This window comes from Crocodylus porosus, unplaced genomic scaffold, assembly GCF_001723895.1.
Source record: "Crocodylus porosus isolate Cpor-Errol unplaced genomic scaffold, CroPor_comp1, whole genome shotgun sequence".
Taxonomy (NCBI): domain Eukaryota; kingdom Metazoa; phylum Chordata; order Crocodylia; family Crocodylidae; genus Crocodylus; species Crocodylus porosus.
Window position 1 is genome coordinate 26,362,375 of NW_017728909.1, and position 22,181 is coordinate 26,384,555.

At 41.8% G+C, this 22,181-nt stretch overlaps 1 protein-coding gene across 1 annotated transcript in view; it reads right to left on the reverse strand.

The window, feature by feature from the left end:
* NUP155 (nucleoporin 155) overlaps positions 1-22,181 on the reverse strand; it is a 61,284-nt gene that overhangs the window by 1,790 nt on the left and 37,313 nt on the right. The window contains exons 19-34 of the mRNA XM_019531978.1: positions 20,445-20,511; positions 19,506-19,624; positions 18,569-18,672; positions 15,553-15,686; positions 14,788-14,979; positions 14,336-14,474; positions 13,808-13,943; positions 11,964-12,117; positions 11,537-11,641; positions 11,214-11,368; positions 10,207-10,336; positions 9,890-10,003; positions 6,466-6,586; positions 4,562-4,672; positions 3,383-3,519; positions 2,439-2,545 (exon numbers count right to left, since the gene is read on the reverse strand). Of these exons, the coding sequence (XP_019387523.1) occupies positions 2,439-2,545; positions 3,383-3,519; positions 4,562-4,672; positions 6,466-6,586; positions 9,890-10,003; positions 10,207-10,336; positions 11,214-11,368; positions 11,537-11,641; positions 11,964-12,117; positions 13,808-13,943; positions 14,336-14,474; positions 14,788-14,979; positions 15,553-15,686; positions 18,569-18,672; positions 19,506-19,624; positions 20,445-20,511 (2,025 nt within the window). The remainder of the gene's footprint in view (positions 1-2,438; positions 2,546-3,382; positions 3,520-4,561; positions 4,673-6,465; positions 6,587-9,889; positions 10,004-10,206; positions 10,337-11,213; positions 11,369-11,536; positions 11,642-11,963; positions 12,118-13,807; positions 13,944-14,335; positions 14,475-14,787; positions 14,980-15,552; positions 15,687-18,568; positions 18,673-19,505; positions 19,625-20,444; positions 20,512-22,181) is intronic.

Genomic DNA, 22,181 nt, shown 5'->3' on the forward strand with positions numbered 1-22,181 from the left:
TGACCCCAGCTGACTTCCTGCCCTTTGGGCAGGGGGCTGGACTCGATGATCTCCCGAGGTCCCTTCCAGCCCTAATGTCTATGAAAATCTATGAAAAATGAAAATCTATGAAAAATAAGGAGGTACTCAATTTGCGATTTCATGGAAATTGTGAAATCAGGCATTGTGTACAAAATCGGGCACTGCCTGTGAAACAAACAACCCAAATGAACCACAACCCCCTCAAAAAAAAACTTACTAAAAATAAAATGCTGGCTCCCCAGTGGGAGCCAGCAGTCTTTGTGGCTGCTGTAGCTTGGCCTTGAAACCTATTGGAGAGGGATGAGGGGACCTGCTGATGTGAAGGAGAGCAGCCAAGAAGGTGGCCACCCCCACAGATTCACTGAGAGAGCTGCCTGTCCGTGGCAAGGGGCAGGGCCACACAATGGACAATCCTTCTGGCCAATCAGTGGCAAGAGGCAGGGCTACTTGGGTCCCTTGGCCAGAGGCATGGGGAGCCCTTCCGTGATAAGCCTATGATAATGGTGGCCATCCCTGTGATCAGCCTGTGAAATCGGCTGCCTGCCTCCTCCATTTCAGGAGGTCCCTACTTATGAAGTACCTGTGGTAAAACTTGCAGCAGTTTCAAAAGAGGTAAACTGCATCAATTCTGGATGAACTAAGTCAACAGGTACCTACAGTAATTTCCCTACATGCATGATACTGCAGTAATGTTTATTTCTAGGTCAGTGTTTTCAAATTTGCTTCTCAGTTTCATGTGCACAGGGACAGTAAGGTCTTACAGTAGGGAAGGGGCTGCCAGGGAAAAACATTGAGGGTTGCAGGGCAGAAGGCAAGAGGGTTACTTGCCTCCCTAGATTTATTTTCCCTGCTGTGTCAGTGGGAGGGGGACAAATTCAAGGCAACCTCCAGATTTTATACCTGGAAAATTATAAAAAAAAATACATATTTTTTGGGCAGGGGGCATCTTATATTCACAACTGTCTTATGTTTGAGTAAATGCAATAGTTAAATAAAAACCCAAATATTTAATTCTGATGTGAGTGAAGTGTTAATGGAAACCTAATGAATCACTACTACCTACCTGTGATTTAATATTTTCAGCCATTAAAAATGCAAGATAAAAGTTTCCAGTGTGTCAGTTCAGATGTGAGATATTTGTTTGACTAATATCTAACATTAGATACCAATTCTTTGAAAAGCAAATACATATTTTAGAAGTCACCTTTCATCCAAAGATGATCCAACAGAATTATGCTGACTGCTTCCAAATCACTATTGTTTTTGCAAAGCAGCTAGCCATTTGTGGAAATTTATAAACATAAGGAGGTAAAACTGAAAATAAGAGGTGAGAATCCAATGATTCAACAGCAGGAAACAAAGATATTAACTCTGGCAAAGAGTAAATGAAGTTGGTTTGACATTTGTTTTTGACATCCTTCTAGGCTGCTTTTTATCATCTTATTATCCAGTGAGATTGTAAACTGACTGATTAATTGCCTCCAGTGCCTTTGAGGAACTGAAGTTTCTCTGGATCCTCCCACTTTCAGGCTCTCTGGAACTAACCACTTGCTCTTAAAAGATGATTGCTGTGTTCACAGACCCCTTTAGCTAGTCCTTTAAGTACTCTAGTGTCAGTTTTATCAGGCCCTGCTACCTTTGAATACATTTTTATTAATTTAAATGTTCTTTAACCTCTTCTTCCTTTATTCCCAGACCAGACATAGTATGGATAGTTACTGAAAGCTTCTTTGCACTGGCCTGCTTATGTTTTATCCATGTTTCAAAGGATTTGTTTAAATTCCATTCTTGAGAATTAAAGAATCTATACTCCATGCATAAAATCCTAGTCCTGCTTAAGTTATGAGGAAAATTCCCAGACTTCAGTAGGGCAAAAATTTTACCTTCTTCACTTTTATATGGAGAGTTTAAGTACTGGAATGAGTAAAATCTTTATAAAATATGGAGTTTAACAGCAAGAGTTAAGTATGAAACTGAAAATAATGTCTATACAGTTTATATTCAAAGTACCCAAGTTTATTGTATTTGTAGGATTCAAAGAAGTTTGCAGAAATGACCCATGGTCCCTACAGATATGTCACAATTACAAGGATTTTCATCCTTGGGAGCATATCTGCAAGAGGGGACCAATTTCTTATTTAAACTGAGGAAGCCCCTTTTTACATCTTGAGACAGAGGCATAAGTGTATTTTAAAACTAAAAACCAAAAAAATAACAAGCCACCTAAACATCAAAATCCTAGATCCTACATACATACTTCTGAACAGCTGAGAATAATGACTTTCATGATCATTAACTTGAGATTTTAAAATCAACGACTCAAAGAAGCTTTGCAGTTTCCTGTACAAATGAAGTGCTTTATAATATTTTTTTTAAATATAAATGTTGAAAAATGCTTGATTATAATATATAGTTACCTCTCAAAATTAAGCACTTTGCTAGGATCCTGGACATATCCTGATAATAATACATGGATACACTCCAAAAGGTGTAAAGGTTTTTTCATTCTGTTCCAGTATGGATCCTAAAAGAAGATTACATCACATTAGGGGGCCAAGTTAATTCCAATGCATTAATATAGAAATATTACATTTGCCAGTACACAAAAACTGTATTACTGTTTGATTTATTGCAGCAAAAGTATAACAGAAATGAGAATTATATTTATTTGCATATTCGATTTTAATATGTTAAAGTCTTTTATAAAACTAAAACTCACTGCTTGGCTGCGTTTGCCAGAGGTAAAACAAAAAGTAGATTGTTATGCTACAGCCAAAAACAAACCCCTTACTAATGAGTACTATAAAATACGTTAAAACTAATTGCAAGTAGTTCATTATTATCCAAGTGTTTCAGATATTCAGTTGCAACAAGTTTCACAGACTTTTAATGGGTAAAATGAACCAAACAGATTCTCTTTTTTACTTTAAATTGGAAAGTACACATTGCAATACAGTGGTAAGATTTCATAACCAGTGCCAGAGTCCTGGGAAATAAATAAAAAGCATGATGTACTCACTTAAGTTTTTGCAGATATGCACAAAAACTAGATTTTTTTTTTTTAAGAATAACTCCTAAGAAAAAGGAAAATCAAATCAAGCTGAAATATAGAAAATCTAATGATATTTATAACAGAATCACATCAGCTTTAGCTGAAGTAGTAGGAACACCAGAATATAACAGCTTTCCCCACATGCTGGGATCTGAATGAACAAACAGAGAGAGAGAGAGACGCACAGCGGAGGCTTTTAAGTAAATGTATTCTCAATCTTTAAAAAAAAAAGTCCATGAAAGTGTTTTTATTCATCTCATTATCTTTATACAAAACAAACCAAAAGACATTCATACTTATTTTTCTTACCCGTGCTTTGAACAACTGATCATATACTTCAAGAAGCTTAGGCAGTGGCACTCCAATTTCTTGCATAGTGTATGTTACAAATCCCACATCCCAGTTCAAAGAACAAACTTGCTGCTCAAGAAACTGCACTAAGAAATCTAAAGGTAAAAAAGAAAAGGGAAAAAAAGACTGCATGTTAATTAGCTAGACAAAGTTACAATCCTATCTTTCACTTATATTAACACCTTTAATCTGTGGAGCTCAAAATAATTTACAAAACAGATAAGAATTATCCCTAATTCACAGCTGCAAAAACCAAGGGCAAAAGGACATGCAAAACAGGTATCCTACAGTCTCAGTCTAACGTTATATAAGCACCACCAACACTATATTAAAGGCTTACCACATTGCCCTGTGATTCTTTCAAGCTATGCTGCTGAGCTGAGAAGTTCAGTACCTCTACTTTGGTTCTTGTGTGGCAGCAGCACATACTGCTGTTAGCTTTTGGCTAAATAGGCTGTTGCCCAGTAAAGCTTATGCATTTTATGTACGTGTTAGTCTCTAAGGTATCCTTCTGCCCTGGCCTCCTACCATAAGACTACCAGACTATTTGGCCTTCCCTCATCTGCAGTGCTTGTGCATTTACACTATATTTAACTTTCCATAATATAAAACCTGTAGTGTTTACAACAGTTTAGACTGTCGGCATCATCAGTCCAAGTGTTCAGGCAACACGCAGCAACCATGGCATTTGAACACAGATCCCAAATTTAATGAGAGACCTGGGGGCCTCCCAAATTCTACTGTGAGACATAAATGTCTAGAGGCCACAGGAATAAGGATTGCCGCAACCCAGAAAGTAAACATACATATATATCATATTGTCTACATAAATACACTCATTTTTTTACTTTCATATGCCTTGTTTACATAGTTGTCCAAAATAAATTCAGCTTCTCTTTGAGTGAAATTAAATAAGACATTTTAGAACTGATTAACTATACTTTGGTTAAGTATTAGAGACAAAAGCATTTATACATAAAGAAATACTGAGGTTCTTTTAAATTGTATCATGAAAAGTTTAAGAGTGTCTGTATATTTCGATTCTTAGGCAATGCTACAAAAATTGAAGAAAAAAGAGGTATCAAGGCAGTGGGTTCAAGAGACTCTACTTGTGTGAGTGTGTGTTACATTACTTACCTAATGGGAAATAGCGAGGTGTGCCAGCATATATTTTTCCAAGCAATACCATCTTCAAGCTCAGAGCCTGCATTCTGTCAGCTGGACTTAGAGTCACACTGTCACTCAATTCTGAAAGAGCATACAATACACTTTTGCATTTAAACATGATAGAGTATAATTAAAAAAAGCAGTGCTGTATTTGTGCTTACTGCTAATACTCAAAACCAAGTTTCTTATAACCGCATATAGAGTTCTGTTAACTTATGGTACAGACAACTGATATTATTATTATTAATTATAAGGTGGAAGGAGAGGAAATCTCCCACTCATACTAGAAATTAAGGCACATTGATAGAGTTGTTTGAGGAAGCTTGCACTGCTGCAACCAGTGCTTTAACTTTTCTGAGGATAAACAGAAGGATTTTGTTTCCATTGCTGTCAAAATTCACAAATACAGAATAGTTCACATTATGGTTTTAAATCAAAACATATACTGAGGAGGAGTAAAATTTCCTTATCTTGAAACATCCAAATAAATGTTTGCAGGGATTGTGACGCCATCTCTGAGAAATACTTCTTATAATGGCCATTAACAGGAGAATTAGTGCAATGGATTGTCAGAGGACTATTAATGCTCAGATCAGAGTTTAAGGTCAGTGGTGAGGGGTCCTCTCTGATGAGAAATGTTTTTTGGTGCTTTGTGACTATTTCCTCATCTAAAAAGTTATGGTCAGCCCCTTCTTGGGAAGAAGTTGCAGGTTAAGTCAGTGAGGGGCGAGAGATGATGGATAGATGGGATGAGATGGAGATGCGTTTTGAAAAATGCCTATCTAATTTATAAAACAGTCTGAAAACTAAGCGTAGTTCAATTTCAATATACCAATTAATGCCCATCATCTAAAAATGGTATAAAAAGGTAAAATTACTAAAAAAGACTATTTAAATGAAAAGTAAAGTAATTTTCTTAGTATTTTTAAATAAGGAGTTATGATTTGCATTGCACCTTCTATTAACAAAACATCTTCTAAGTAATACAAATAACAATATATCTTCCAAGTCAGGGCTTGTCAACCAGGGGTACCTCTAAGGGTACTTGGAAAGGTCTTAAGGGATACGTGCAGGCAGGTGGGGACAGAGTGCTGCCATCTACCACCCCACACTGCCGCCTCCTAGAAGCAGGGCAGGGAGGAGGTGGGGGTGAGAGCAGCAGTGCCCTTCTGTAGACCGCACAGGTGTTGCCCAGCCCCCCAAACATGGGGGGTGGGCGGAAGAGCTTGCACGTGGCTGCTGCTGCCACCATCAACCACCCCACGCTGCCGCCGCCCACCATCCCACACCGCTTTCCCACAGCAGGTCACACATGTAGCTCCATGGGCTGCTGACAGGCAGCATGCGATTGGCCAAGTGCGAGGCCCATCAGCAGTCCATGGAGCCACACATGCGATTGGCTGTGGGAAAAAGGGGCGGGGTGTGGCAGCAGCAGCGTAGTGTGGTGGCTGCTGCATGCAAGTCCCCCCGCCCCCACCCTGCCATCTGGCTGCCACCAGAAGGGGTACACTTCTTAGAAAAGGTTGAAAACCCTGTTCTAAGTAATACAAGCTGGTACACTTGTCTTACAGTCCTGAACTTCTACTGCCACAGATAATACCAAGCCCCAGCCCCACTATGAGCTCTTTGTGGAAACTGTCTGTAAACCTTGTTCTGCATTGCTCTTCATTTTGAAAGATTAACTGAAAGTTGTACAAAACTCCTAAACTCCGAAGGTAATACATTAAATGTTAAGACTTTCAAAGTATTTTGCAAAACATTCTGAAAAGATACGCTTAACATCCCATGTGAATCATTACTAAGAGTAGCATATGACCAGAAGATTCTAAAGTTGCAAGTTATTCTTTTCTTTAAAACCATGTCTCAAGAGTTACCTTTTTCAATTATTTCTTGCCAGAGAGTCTGCACCAAGATAGGGTCGGAATGGCCTGCACAATGTATAATTGCTAACTTACATTCTGAGAGCTTGAAAGGGTCAGCAAATTCACCATAGAGCTGAATGAAACAAAAAAGCAAGAGTTTGACAGTTAACCCAAGACAAAACTTCATAATTTACTATCAGGGTAAAATGAAACAGAAAAGTTAATTTACAATGGAACCAGATGGTTGTAAGTTGACCTCACGTTTTCAGGTGCAATTTTAGAAAAAAGAGCTTTTTTCCCTGAATACAGGTCAGTAACTACAGATACAGGTTTTGAACTGCTACTGCCAAGCAAAATCGCATAGAAAAATCAAATAATCATGAACTGATATTTTGATAACACATAGAAAAATACTAAAAGTAATAAAGTCAAGAATGAAAGGAGATTTAAATTGATATCGAGAAGAAATTCTTTATGGTGAGGGTTGCCAATATATGGAATGGGCTTCCAAGGGAGGTGATGCTTTCCCCTACCTTGAAGGTGTTCAAGAAAAGATTAGAGAAGCACCTAGCTGGGGTTATTAACCCCAGTGCTCTTCCCTGCCTAGAGAAAGGAGTCACTTCTGACCCTAGAAATCTATGAAATCTCTGTGGGGAGCCTGAGGACAGGCTGAACCTATGAATAAGTCCAGTATAAGTTTTATGGCACGTTGGCGGGGAAGAGGTAAAACAATGCCTAAGTGCAGGGAGCTAAATTTATGAATGCAACATAATACAAAGTAAATGAAATACAAAGACTAAATGAGGATTTTAAATAACCATGGCTAGATACTACAAGAAGAGCCATTCAATAAAGTTAATTTGGTATTTCTATACAACAGGGGTTTTCTGGCTGGAGTGCTGAAAAACACCATCATGCCTACCTCGGAAGGTGCCAGAGCGCTGGCATGACAAAAAAAACAAAATGAGGGCAAGGGGTACATGGAAGGATGCCCTGGCTTGTGCCCCTTGCTCTCCACCCAAAGCGTCTGCCCCCAGCCCTACTGCCCCTTGCTCCCCACCCAAAGCCCCTGGCCTCCAGCCCTACTGCCCCTTGATCCCCACCCAAAGCCCCAGGGATATGCTGTTTTTACCATTGCCCCCAACCAGAATAGGCTCAGTCAATGGCAGCCCCCCAGCCCTGCTGCCCCTTCCCCCCCACCCCGGGCTCTGTGGCTACCAGCAGCTCTGTACCGGCGTGTGCAGGCGCGCCTCGGAGTGGGCAGTGGGGGCGGGACCTGAGCCAGCCTGGGCTCTGGGCAGCTGCAACAAGCAGCGGGCTGGCTACAAACAGCTTCACCGGGCTCATCACCTCCGTGCCAGGAGCAGGGGAGAGACTGGAGACTGGGGCTGCGCTGCCTCAGGCCCCGCCCCCACCGCCTGCTCCGAGGCACTCCAGCATGCGCCGGTGTGGAGCTGGTGCTGAAGCCTGGCACAGCTGTTTGGAGCCTCCTGGCCGCAGCCGGCCCCGGCTCTGGGGATCTGCTGCCAGCCGGGATCCTGGGCTGCTCCCAGCAGGCAGCTGGGACGCTGCAAGCCCTGCTCGGAACAGTCCGAGTTCCGTTGCTGGCAGCAGCTTCCTGGAGCCAGGGCGGGCCACGGCATGCCATGCTCAGCACACATGCCAAGGGTTGCCAACCCCTGCTATACAATCTTTCAATTTTAAAACACTTGAGAATGAAAAATTGGTGTGCTTTGTACTCTATTCTTTCTGCTCATCTTTCACACAGTACATAATACAGAGTTAGATTGAGAAGGAATTACTACAGGTTGGACACAAAAGGCATTTTTGCATGTGTTCTGGGGATAAGAAGGTGCTTTAATTAGATCAGTTCTGAGAGCTGCTCTAATTAAAAGGCCTTCAGTGTCTGTCCCTGCATTTCAAAACGGCAGTGGCGGTGATGATTATGAAAGCTGTGAAAGCTTGGACATGAAATACCAGATTAAAATAACAGCGTAAAAAAATGCAAGGCAGTGGCTGGAGCAAGATTGGGTTGTGGTGACAAGTCTGCCACAAAGAAAATCAAACTCTGCTAATGGCTGTAACACATTAGGTATAGAGAAAGGGGAGCTTGTGGTACCCAATACCAGACCCATGCCATAAGGTAACAATCATGATAATAGTCCTCAACCTTCTACCACACCCAAGCCTAAAAAATAAAAGTGATAGTTAAAATTACTGGCAGAGACCTGACACACACATTACATGTATACAACGAGACTCAGAGAGCAAGCTATTGAGCCAAATGCCCTAGGGAGAAAACTACAAACCAGGTACACATCTCAGTTGAGATAAGTGTCACTAAAGGAAACGAAAGCACTGAAATATCCACTTCAAAGCAAAGCCTATAAAAACAAAGAGCCAGTGTACACTGACAATATGACTGCAAATATATCCTGGTTAACACACTCCCAAAGCAAACATCCCATACATCTGTCTAAAGTTTTACAAATGTCTAAATGTTTATTATGCTAAGCCAGTGTATTCTCCTGAAACTCATACCTATTGTATCTAATGGCCTCTGATCTTCACTATCTCCATTTCTGTGATTAACTTCCTAAAGGTACCTCATTCAATCAATACCCATCCCATTTGATTCCAAACTGATCAAAAGCTTGCAGAAGCAAAACAAACACATGAACAGGATACAACTGTAATGTTAATTAAGTTTTTGCTGCTTTGTTTGGACTTCAATTAACCAACTATCAAGAAGGAATGCTTTGAAGCTATACAATTAAAGCAGTATAAAAAGCAAGACAAAACTGCCAGTAACCTGTGCAGTCCAGGAAGATCAAGAAGCCACCCTGTACCCAGGTCACAAGTGGAGGACTGGAGCTCTGTGAAAGCTGTATAAGAACCACTTCCTGCCTCCTTGGGTAAAAATCTTTTACAGCTAAAATAATACGAGGACTGTAATGGCTCATTTATTGAATATTATAATAGAAGCTTTTGTTTTCTGTCATTTAGCTGTATAGCTTGTTGGTAGTTATTAAAGCAAGCCTTTCTACTATTAATCAATTAAGTGCTGTGTCAATATTTAAAAGCTTTAGGTTTAAAAATTCAGTTTGTAAGTGCAACAGCAGGGTGCTTTAACTAAAGCTCGTCAAATAGAGGCTGGCTGGAGCATGCTAACTAGCACATTCCAGCAGACTTGATTAAATAGAGCCTGCTCTGATGTGCTCTAACTACAGCACGTTGGAGCAGTCCCAGCACACCTACAGACACCCACCATATCAAATCAGAAAGGGTACACTTCAATAAGAGGCTGAACCCACTTCAGCATTTTTCTGATAATTGAAATGCATAATTTTCAGGGATGAGGGAGAATTTAAGAACAGAATCTTGCATTATTTTTGTACACGAAATAGTGAGATGTATTTCCACTTTTTAAAATCACCTTGGTTATGTCCATCAGCTCAGAATCCAGCTGGGAAATTGCATCTTGTACCGAGGAATGATAAGAATACTGGCGCTGTAATGTTTCCTGTATTTGAAGCTGTATCCTGGCTACCTAGTTAAAAAAATAAATAAATAAAAATACATGTCACAGCAATTTGTTAAAGCAATTGCAGTTGCATCCACTGCTTTTTTGGGGAACAATGCAATTGAGCCTGATCAAATTGTTTACAGATAATTTGTGATAATGCAAGTGACACATTCAGCGACACTAACATACGCATTTTTCAACCTAGCTTAGTGTACTGTTTTTCTTACTTCCATTTTTTCTTCTAGTTCATGTAGAAATTCACCATCTGCAGCTATTGATGATATAGCAGTGGAGCTCTTGGCACTCAGAATGGCACGTGCAAGATATTCAAGTCGCTGCTGAAGTGATATCTCTGTGCTGTAAAAGAAATGTCCAAATTGTAAACCAAACATGAACAAATCTCAAAATAACTACACTCAGGTAAGAGGCAAGTATTTTTTTAGGTGATATCTTTTCTTGGATCAACTGCATACTAGCGATAAAGCTACACAAGCTTCTGAATGCCAGGCATTCTTTCATTCACTAATGTAAGCACTAAGTCTCCTAACTAAATCATGTAACCCATACATGCTTATATGCAGTAAACTCCTCCCTCTGCTGCTCCACATGTACAAAATTATTTTATACAATACACCAGTAGGGACCAACATTTTTGGCACGTTTGTTGCAACTGAAGCCTGGCATCCTCCGAGGGGAACTCTAATCCCCTTCCCCTGCCCAATCTGCTACTCTGCTTTCTGCTCTCTGCCCAATCTGTTGCTGTGCCGTCTGTCCCGATATGCTGCCTCCTACACAGAAGCCAACTATGCATGCTGTAAGTGGCACACTGCTGGCTGGCCACCCCTGCAATATGTAGTGTAATTAAACTGCCACGTAATATTCTACAGCTACATTGCCGTGGGCACTGTTTACTTCTGAATCAACTATGAATAAGATCTTTTAATTTTTTTAAGACAGGAGATACCATATTAAAAGCTAATGTGTTTGATTGATTTCAACCTTTTAGTTCAAGTTCTAGTACTTTCCTCACAGTCCTAAAATCTTTATGGGATGTTCTAGTTTTGCTTCTGCTTTTTTATTTTGTAATCATCTCAATACTAGGAAATTGATCTAGGATGGTGTAAATAAGGATGAACATAACTTGAACAAGGACTGGATTAGATAGCCTGCTGAGGTCCTTCCAGCCTTATTTTTCTATAATTTTAACAAAACAATGATTAGAAACAGTCCATACCTGTGCAGGTCTGCCAACTTAGCTAACACCCTGGCTGCATTACTAAAATTTCTGTTCTTCTCAAAGTATCGCCAGAGTAAATCCATATAACGGACTTTGTTTTGATCAATCTTGGCCATATGCACCAGATGTGGCTCCAAAAACGGGGAGGACACCTGCAAGAGTCATATAAATTAGAGTTATACTCTTATATTTTCAACATCTTTGAAAAAAATGTTCCCATAGCATATGTTTTATCCTGTACTACTACAATCAACCTGTTTGGTTAAAGGAAAGCATACTACAAAATATTCTTTGAAGAGGTTTATTTTGCATGATCTTACCTGTAGCAATTTGTCTGCAAGGTCAGCTTGTATCAGCCAGTTATAGAGCGCAATACTAAAGAGTTCATCTGCTGAACGCTGAGCCAGTCTAAGCATTTGTTCAAACTAAAGAAAGAAAAGCTCAAAGCTGTTATTCCAGAACTGTTCCCATTTTATAAATAGCTCAATGCATACCCTTACACTACTACTGCCAATTTCTGTAATCTGTGTGTTAATACCTATATTCCTATGTTGTCATCTAATACTACATTTTTACCCACTGAAACAAATTTGTGCCAAATCCTTTTAGCTACTTTGTAAACCCATGCTTTGATAACATTTTTATAATAAGTTTCATACTACTTGGCAGCCTGTTAAATCAGACCATTTTCTAAAATGTGTAAAAATCAAGACAGATGCAACTTTTCCTTTATTATTAATTTCTTACATGATGTCCAGCTTCTTCATTGCTCAGCATGTTTGGATCAGATGATAACACTGGGGGGCCTGGCTTTTTGGGTACGCTAGGAGACTGAGGAGCAGCTTTACTTTGATTTACCAGTTCCTGAAGGGTGTCAGTAATGCATTTGTAGCTGTTTAACCTGGAAGATACGTAAAAGAGAAAAAGAAATCCCCCCATAGCTCAGGTTAGTTATCTGTGGCCTCTTCCTCTAAACAAGCTTGCTACACTGTACTTTGAAAAAAATATTTGTTAAAAAATTAAACTAAAATGTTATTGCATGTCCCTGTCAGCTACTTGATGTGACCTATTCTCCCTGCTGAAAGGGCTCTCTCACCAGTCTGCCACTATCTCACTAACAATGGCTAAGCTGGTAACTAGTTGCTAAATTGTTGAGCAGGGACCCTGGTTTCCTCCAACTAAAAATTGCAAATTCTCTGATTAAAAACCCAAAATCAATGATAAAAATTCAAGGCCCCCCACAGCCCCCCCCGGTATTGCTGGCCCCTCACTCCCCCCAACAGCCGCCTCAGCCCTCCTGATGCCTTTCATCCCCCACAACAGCCCCCCCCGCCACAGGCACAGACGCACACATACAGAGACACTGATACCCACCCCAGCAGGTAAGTGTGTGGGGGAAAGGGGTGGGGTAGGGCAGGGGAAAGGGAAGATCCTGGGGTGACCAGATCAAGAAGGGTGGGGAGCATGCCTCTGTGCCTGCTCCCAGGAGCAGGGTTGGGGGGTGAGGGCAAAGGTGCCCCCCTGCAGGCTGTACATACCCAGGCCAGCCTGATGGGGGGGTTCGCACATAGTAGCCACTACAGCAACTCTGTTGCTGTGTCCTGTGCTGCCTTCCTGTGGCTAGCTGCAGAGGTTTCTGGGAAAGTGGTGCAGGGTGTGGGAGCGGCAGTGGCTGCCACGTGCGGGCCACATGCATGCTGCCCAGCCAAACGGGGTGGGGGGGGCGGCGGGGGGGGAAGAGTGTGGTGCTCTTCATATGTAACAGCTGCCACTACACTGCCTCTTGTGCCCTGCAGCTGGCTGTGTGGCTCCACGACGGTGCAGAGTGGTAGCTGTGTGCCGGCCACGGGGAGGGGGCTCACACACAGCAGCTGCCACTGATGCTTCTTGCCTGTGGAGCCATGCCTGTGCAGAGGCAGCCACCGCATGACAGCCCCCCTGTCCGTGGACACGGCTCTGAAGACAAGTGGCAGCGGTGGTGCGAGGCGGTGGCAGACACCCCGCCCTCCGCCCCTGCCAGCCAGCCAACCGGGTGGCATATGTGCGGCTCATATGCGGCAGCCACCACTGCAGCACTGGTGCCGTGCTGCTTGGCTGCAAAGCTCTGTGGCTGGTCACAGGAAGGCAGCACAGGGCGTGGCAGTGGCGGCCACTGTGTGTGAACCCCCCAGCCAGCCAGAGCTTGTGCAGCCCTCAACCACCTCCCCACCAGCCCTGCCCTACAACCCCCAAGTCCTACTTACCTCTAGGCTCCAGGGGCGAAAGGCAAGCCTGAGCCTGAGCCCAGCCATGGTTGACTCAGAGGTGGAGGTCCCACCCTTCCCCCTCTCCCTCCCCCTCAGGTGGGGCTGGGGGTTTCCTGCCCTTTCTGCAATCAGTTCTCGCAGGCTGGAGCTGTGCCAGCCTGCAAGAGCTCTGCAAAAACAGAGAATCCACAGATTTCTCTGCTAAAAAATGGGGAATCCATGGTTTCTCTGATAAAAACAGGGAATCTGTGGTTTTCTCCATTTTCCCCATGGGAAACTGGAAACCCAGGTCCCTGCTTATGAGTAAAATACCCTGAAAGCTACTCTTGTATCCTGAAAACTTACCTCTCCTGGAAAGCTTGAAGTCCAACTATGTCCTCCTCTGGTTCTCCATTTTTGTAGAAATGGAGCCCAAGACCTTGAGGATCCTTCTTCTCAGCAGCAGTAAGGGAGAGTTCCACCACACCCTCATAGAAACGCACTTGAAATAGGGAAGAACAAAGAGTCTGGTTACATCAGTACTAAATCTGTTGCAAACTACTGCACAATACTGTATTAAATAGGTCATGCTTTCCATTTTAGCTGTCAAGAGTTACCCCTTTGCTTCTTACATCCCCAATCCTGCAAAGACTTAAACAACATGCTTAATTAGTGGAATTATTCACATGCTTGAAGTTCTGTATTTCTGTGAAATGGAAATTTAAATGAAATTTTAATATTATAGAAGTTGCGTGCATATCTAAAACAATGCATTATTTTCCTCAGCCTGATACAATGACCCAGAAACAGCATGAAACACCACTTACAACTCCATATGGCTATTTTAAAACATGATTTGGCAAAATCAAGTGATGACTGATGTTTTGTTCTCACCTTGCCTATACTGTGCACAGACATTAGCAAGGTCCACTTGATTACTGATCTTTTGGTACTCCTTCAGTGATTCTCTGAGCATTTTCTCTTTTTCCAGTTTGCTCTGAACCTGTCGGGACCGCTGAAGGAGTTCATTTGCCTGCAGGGAAATAATTGAACACAGATGCCATTCCATTAAGTCATGAGAAGGACACCCATCATGGGTATTATGTTTGCAGTAACTCATTTTTAGTTCGCTTACAAATTTCAAAACATAAACAAGACAGGATCTATTATGTCAGGCTTTATAAGAAGGTTTTAAATTTTTTTTTAAAAGGTTATAAGGGATATATGTCAGATTTTAGAAAGACTCTACCTATACTGAGCAAGTGAAAGACCTTTTTTTCCCTGGTCTTGCTAGCTGACTGGTTTAATCTGTAGGGGTATATTTTGGATTAAAAAGTACATTATACCTTGGAACAGACTGCATCATCAGTGCTGTACAGAAGAGGACAGATGTCTTGTAAATGTGTACTGATGCCATCCACAGCAGCATTATCTCTGATGTAACAGTTGATGAGAGATGCTATGAGTGCTCCAGTTAACTCTTTGTCTCTAATTACCAAGTCTTTGAAAGCAGTAATCTTCAAAAGTTCTTGCAATTCCTGTAGGAAAAGAACTTTCCAGTAAATTGCCAAAATTCTAACATTTCTGACCAGGACTTTCCCTATATTCAAAAACCTGTACAGATGCGCCCTTTGTGTCTTTTCTTGTTCCTTCACATAAAGTTGCTTTGAAGGTTATCTGCCTGGTATTTTTTTACTATTAGAAACACCTACTCTCCTAAATTTTCTATGCAGGCTCATTCGTACGCCACAATTTTTACTATACATTTCCCAGAGTTTGTTTTGTAAATACTTTGTTCTTATTTTACAAGAGCCAAAGTCAATATTAAATGCTAAGCAGAATTAAACTAGTCTAATATCAATCAACAATATCTTGAATATGCCAATTAACTTGAGTTGTGACAGCATCACTTTGCATTAAATCTTATTTTGAGTACTTGCAATACCAAGAACACAAATTTCTGAAAATCTCTGCACATTCTACATAGACTGTGAAGTATATTTACAAGAATTAAACTAATACTACTTTTAATATATAGAAATGGTAAATTAAGTTCTGACTTGTTAAATACACTCAAATAAAAAAATATAAAATGATAGTTCATCCCATACCTTCTGAAGTTCACCTACAACAACATTGAACTGATGCTCACAGAGAAGTTTCCACAAAGCCAAAGCTTGGCAGGTTTTGCGAACAAGCTGCTGGATCCCTTGAAGTGAAGTCTTTTCAGTTAATTGTGCCTCTGCTGTAAAGTTGAACAGATTGTGGGTAGTTTATTATGAGGTACTACACCTGCCCTTGAGTTATCATGCTATTTTTAAATCATGATTTTCTTTCTTCCACTGTTGTTTGTGTTTCTTTTCCTAATACTTCTCCGTCAACATTGACCTCAAACTATAGAGCACAAGACCTCTGAAAAAGTTAGTTCTAGAGATGCACAATGATTTTACATAAACATACATGCCAGCTTCAAAATCTATCAGTCCAAATTGGTATGTACTTTTTATTGTTATTTTAAAGACTGCTTATGAGTTAATAAGAAAAATATTAAATTAAAAATTCTGTCAATTGATAATCAGATTAACTGGCAGCATTCTTCAATGCCTAAAAATCAAACTAATAGTGATATATCAAGACCCATGCACCGCAAGGATCTGTAATGATACACTGTGATGAATTTTTTTCTATCCAATATGTTTATTATGTAGGCGAATGGTTTTCACACTCTGTTCCATGGAACCCTGAGGTTTCACAATAGGTTATATCAGGGTACTGCAAAGAAATCTGGGATAATGGTGGAGCAGCCCAAGAGGCAGTGCGCCGCCACTGGTGGGCTGGGCTGCCTGGGTCTGTGGACAGAAGAAGGACTTCCATGGCAAAAGCGATGTGAAAAGATTCTGTGATGTTAAGAAGTTTGAAAACCACCAATGTAGGTGGTCTTCTCAGCAGCTAAACTCTGGCAAGTCTCAGTTAACTCATCTATTAATAAGATCTTCAGTATACATTTGCCTCAGAAAAATTGCTTGAATTAATGTTGTTACATCACTTTGAAAATATAAATTATTATAACTGCTAACAACTTTAAATGTCAACAATTTTAGAAATTGGTGTGGCAAAGTATCCAGAGACATGTAATAAAAGAGGAGAAAGTCAAAGTTAGAGACAACATTCTAGCTTTTATTTTATTCCAAAATTTCTCAGTATACGAAACAAGACATATTGAAAGAACATAAAGTTCTGACTGGGGGCAGATGACAGACAAAGGAGCAATGGTCTCAAGTCACAGCAAGGGAAGTTTCAGCTAGATATTAGGAATACCTCTCTCACAAGGAAGGTAGTAAAGCACTGGAACAGGCTGCTCAGAGAGGGGTGAAATCTCCATCCTTAGAGATTTTTAAGACCTGGCTAGACACAGGCTGGGATGATATAGTTTCATAGATGCTAGGGTCAGAAGGGACCTCAACAGATCATCGAGTCCAACCCCCTACCTAGGCAGGAAAGAGTGCTGGGGTCAGATGACCTCGGCCAGATGCCTATCCAGCCTTCTCTTAAAGACTCCCAAGGTAGTTGGGGATGGTCCTGCTTTGAGCAGGGGGCTGGACTAGATGACCTTTTAAGGTCTCTTCTATCCCTAATTTTCTATGATTCTACATGCATCTTCTACATAAAATCCTGACTTTATACTTTGTAAGGGTGAAAACAGTGTAACAAAGCTTTAATATGATTTTTCCCCCAATATAAAGAGAGTCACCATATTTATTTAAATATAAGATGTGACCCTAATTATAAGCCAACCTCTGAATAATCAGATTCTACATACGGAAAATTTATATATTTGATGTAATTTGGTCCATCTTCCACTACTACAGCAGGGAAAATAAACCTTTGCCCTCTGCCCTTCCCCGCCTTCTTTCTTCTGCAGTTCCTGTTCTCCCTGAACACATGGAAGAAAGAACGAAATTTGAAAAAAACTGACCTTGAAATAATCACATCTATAAAAAAATTGCATATAGCACCCACAGACTTAGTTCATTCAGATTTGATATATTTTTGAAACTGCTCCAAGTTTTAGAACAGGCACTCCATGAATACATTTTTAAGCAGAACTTACTTAGAGTACAAACTATGCAAGATATTATTCCAAGGCCAAAAGACTCATGCTCTACTGGTGGGGACTGTGAAGAGGGCATGTTCTGTTCCCTGCTCAGTTTATTGTGTTGGGCCCCAGCAGAATCAACAGCACTTCAAGCCATGATGACCCCACAGCTCAGTAGTGTGTACCCCTTATACCCCGCCCCCAAGAAAAGATACACGTGTTAATTAGCTCCTTGCTCATGATTGGAACCAGGTGTTCTGGTCATGAGTCTTGCGATCCTCCAAAAATGTATATGCAGATGAGGCACAGGGCAGCCTGGTCCAGCTTCACCTCATGGATGGTAGGGCCACACTAATCATATGTGCCAGGCTGAGAGATGGGCCAATAGAGGAATTCTGGGCAAGCTGTTTGGTGCTCCATTCAATGACATTTGCCAGACATTTAAGGCTGATAAAGAAACAGAGCTCATTGGAAATGGGAAAGAAGTATGCAGCTCAGTTGTGGCAGTGAAGAGGGAATTGAAATATAGGCAATATGGTGGCTCACCATGACCTGAAAAGGAGTCATTGTTGAAGGGAGCTGCACCTAATAGGCATTAACATACGTTTTATTTAGCTAGGCTAGACCAACTTATCTTTGTGATAGGTTCCCATCAGCTTGTTTGCCCCATATAGGTCATATACTTTATAGTCATGCTCAATGTTGGTTGCATTTAATCAGCTTGGATTTAAGTTCTGGGCACATGCTTCATCCCCAAGACAACTGCATAGAAAAAGCTTCTCTCCATAAAAGCAAATCCAGAAACGCTGTGGCTGATTAGGTACTTATTGTATTTTTGTGTAAAAGGAGAAGCGACATGTGAGCGATTAATAACATACTTAGCGTATCCTTTGGGAACTACTTTGCCCTTGTTTGCTTGTAGCTGCCTATTCTATATAAAGAGCTTTTATTTTATTCTTGCTTTCAACAGAAGAGCTAAGAGACTAGAACCTGCATGCACAGCCTCAGGCTAATTACTCAGAGCTTCTCACCATGGAACTTCCTTTGAAGCTCTTGCTGGACTTGCTGAGAACTTCCACCATCAGGCCGCATGAACCCCAGTAACCTCTGCTGCAAGTTAGCAGGTGTGCTAAAACTGTAATTGAAGAATACAAACTTTGAATATTTATTTAGAAAGAACCTAGAAAGCAGGCTTTTGAGTTTGAGTATGTTCATTTGATTGATGAGGAGAAGATATACTTCTTTTCCCACAGCACCCACATTGGCCTCATATAGACATTCAGTTACTCCTGGAGAAGTTGCTGCTCTCCCAGGACAAGCCACAAGTGTGCAGATATTCAGGCTTTTTCTCCCAGAGTAAAAGTGCCTGCTTCAAGAGCAAAATAATGGGAACAACAAGGGTTAAAAGAACTCTCCTGGGAGAGCAAAGATCTGTACATGCCAAAGTCCTCCAGCATCTCCCCTCTTCCTTGAAGAGAGATTGTGTTGCTCACTGGACTGCTGCTTCAGCAGGGAGCAGAACACGCCCTGTTCACAATCCTTACATTGTGCTGCAGGGAAACACAGGTTAATCATGGGTATTCTGGCCCAAGCCAATGAGGGCTGCTCTTTGTACTGCTGCTATCTACTGCCAAGCAAACTAAGGGAGACTGCAGAGCATGCTGAGATGTGTGTAATAACAAGGCTCCCCGTGGTCACACAGTGTCAGCACTGCAAGCTCTCCACTATTCAGGGCTTCATTATTTAAATATCTGTATACCCAGTTTTGGGTAAGTTTCTCTACCAGGAAAAAAAACTTGGGAGAATGCTCCCAGATTATTTGAGTGCGCGTACGCATCCATTGTTGTACAATATTGTTGTACATTGTTGTACAATATTATCTAGGAGTAGCAAAAAAACCAGCAAGCAAACAACCTCCCCGCAAAAAGTTTTATGTGCCCTTTGTAAATTAAACATATTCAATACTACCTTGGGTTTCCAAGGGCTCCAACTGTTGCAAACTGTGAATTTCTATCCAGAAATTCCTGCAAACCCTTTAGTTCTTGGAGCACAGTTTCTAGTACATGGGATGGAACACTACTTTCAACCTGCAAAAGAAGGATAAAGGGGCTTCTTACAGGTCATCTTTCTGAAACCATTGCAATTTTGAGCTGAAAGGCATGCATGAAACATGTACAGAAAAATAAATGACATTATAATATCATCAGTAGGTCAGCATATTGAGGATATTCAATTAGATTGTGAGGGACCTTAGTGCATCTAAAGCAGTGGGTCTCAACTTTTCTGTACTGACCAGGAGTTGGTACAATCCAGGACTCAGAAAAAATATTTTTATTACGATTAACAGCAAATGCAAGCCAATGAAATGAGTCAATGTGGAGCCCATGCCCTACGTCAGGAGTCTGGTGAAAAGCCTACTAAAAATTGCAAATGTGCCAGTTTGTTTATAGTTAAAGCTGCAGGGGCCATTATAGGAGTTAAAAAAAAAAAAAGTCAAATTGCAAATGGCTAGGAAGCATTTACCATTCTCCTGTCCAGCTGTCAACACGAGAAATAGGAGGCATTAAATTACAGTGCAGGGTCTCTTTTCAAATGCAGTGCACTAGGAGATTAAAGCCAATTTCTTTCCCTTTGAGTTTTATACAGATTGAATAAAATATTGGATAACTGCCACTACCAATTAAGGTAAAAATAAAATTATTTAGAGGTAAAAGGTTTTTTTACATCCCGTTCCCAGCCTGCAAAGTACACTTAAATGCAATCAAGAGCCATTTACTATTCCCTTTAACATATCATTAGTAACACAATACAGTTTTTTTTCCTATTAGTTTACTGTGACCATGTTGAAGTGCTCAGGAAAAATAAAATATTTAAAAAAAAAGGATTTAAAACACCACAGCCACTTACTGCAACAACTTCTCGATTGCCACTTTTGAAAACTCTCTCCACAACTATACTGCCATCCCAAATATTTCTGAAACAAGACAATAGTGTGTTAAAAGGCAAATAAAAAAGTACCTTTAGAAAAAATGCTTTTCTAAACTGTTTCTTAATGCATCCTGCCAGAGTTTATGAATAAGGACCCTCCTCCTTTCCTCAGTCCAACCCAAGAATGCAATCACTGTCCATGTCATAAGTAGATATAGACAATTAATGTTCAGTTTCCATTTATTTCTGTTCTAATCAGATATTCCCTAATGATATTCTCTAATAGATGGTCTCAAATATGCTAGCACAGGGTGGGAAAAACATAGGGTCCACGAGCCAGATTCGGTCCACCAAGCACCTTCACTTGGCCCATGGCACCCACCAACAAATTGTGCCTTGCCCAGCCCTTTTGCCCATGAGGGTGGAAGTGAGGCACCCACATGTACAAACAGCCACAAACATACCCTATTGCACCTCACTCCCACACTCGTGGCAGAAGTGCTTGGCCTGGCTAGTGTGCACCTTCCGTGTGGGGCTGCTGCTGCCACTGCTGCAGCCCCCAGGGACCTGCTCTGCTTCCCTGGTCTCCTGCTGGCTCAAGGCAGTAGGTAGGGAAGCAGCGGGAGGGGAGCTGCAGTTGGGTGGGAGCATTAAGTGGGGGCTGGCGGAAGTGTGGAGCTTGGGTGGGCAGTGCATGGGTGTGAGGGAAGGTGAGGGAGGGGTGTGGGGGCTCCCCATTCTCTCCCAATGGTGCGCAGCCTCTGCGCTCCCTGCCACTCGCATGTAGCCCTCACACACACGCAGCATGGGAGGGAAGCCCCATGTGTTGGAGCTGGCTGCTTTCCCCACCAGGGCTGTGCAGCACCAGAGAGAAGCCTCAGGAGCTAGAGCCAGCTGACTTCCTCACCCCAGGGGAAGTTGTCAGGGACTTCCCACCCCTGCAGCGCAGCCCTGAGAAGGAGGGCAGCTGGCTTCAGCATGCAGGGCTTCCCTCCTCTACCTGGCGAGTGCAGGCTGTGTGCGAGTGGCAGGGAATGCTGGCAATACAGACCGCCCAGTGGAGGCTGCGTCCCTTGCTGTGATGTGCAACGTTGGCAAGAGCCGTGCCCTACCGGGCACCAGTGCCCTGAGTGCCCCCCCCACCTGCTGCTTCTCCATGGGGGAAATGTGTATATGTGGGGGTGTGGGGATCCCCCACAACCCCCCAACATACCCTATGTCCCCCCCACAGCCACACCCCTTCACAAACCCTCCACACACCCCACCCTACATACTCTACACATACCATACACCCACCCACAAACCCCCACATACGCCCACCCACTCCCACACAACCACCACACCCCACCATACACCCACAATATAGAAGACTAAGAACTTATTTTTGAGTTATTATGCAATCACCTCTATACACACTACGTAAACAATAATCATGACAAAAAAAGTCACAATAAAATCAAAATATGTTATAGTAGTAGTTTGACTTTCAGTGTATGATTTGGTTTTTTCTGGTTCTAAGATGGCAATCACCCTCAGGGCAAAGCTGGCATGGTCATGGAGCCACCAGGGGCATCGCTGACACCCCTGGGGATCTCGCCCTGCGACACAAGTATCGAATGTGGTATTTTAAAATATTTTCTCCAAGGATGTTGTTTTATCCACGGATCCTAGCAGCTAGTGATTCAATCATCCTCTGAAGTGCTTGGGATACTCGTT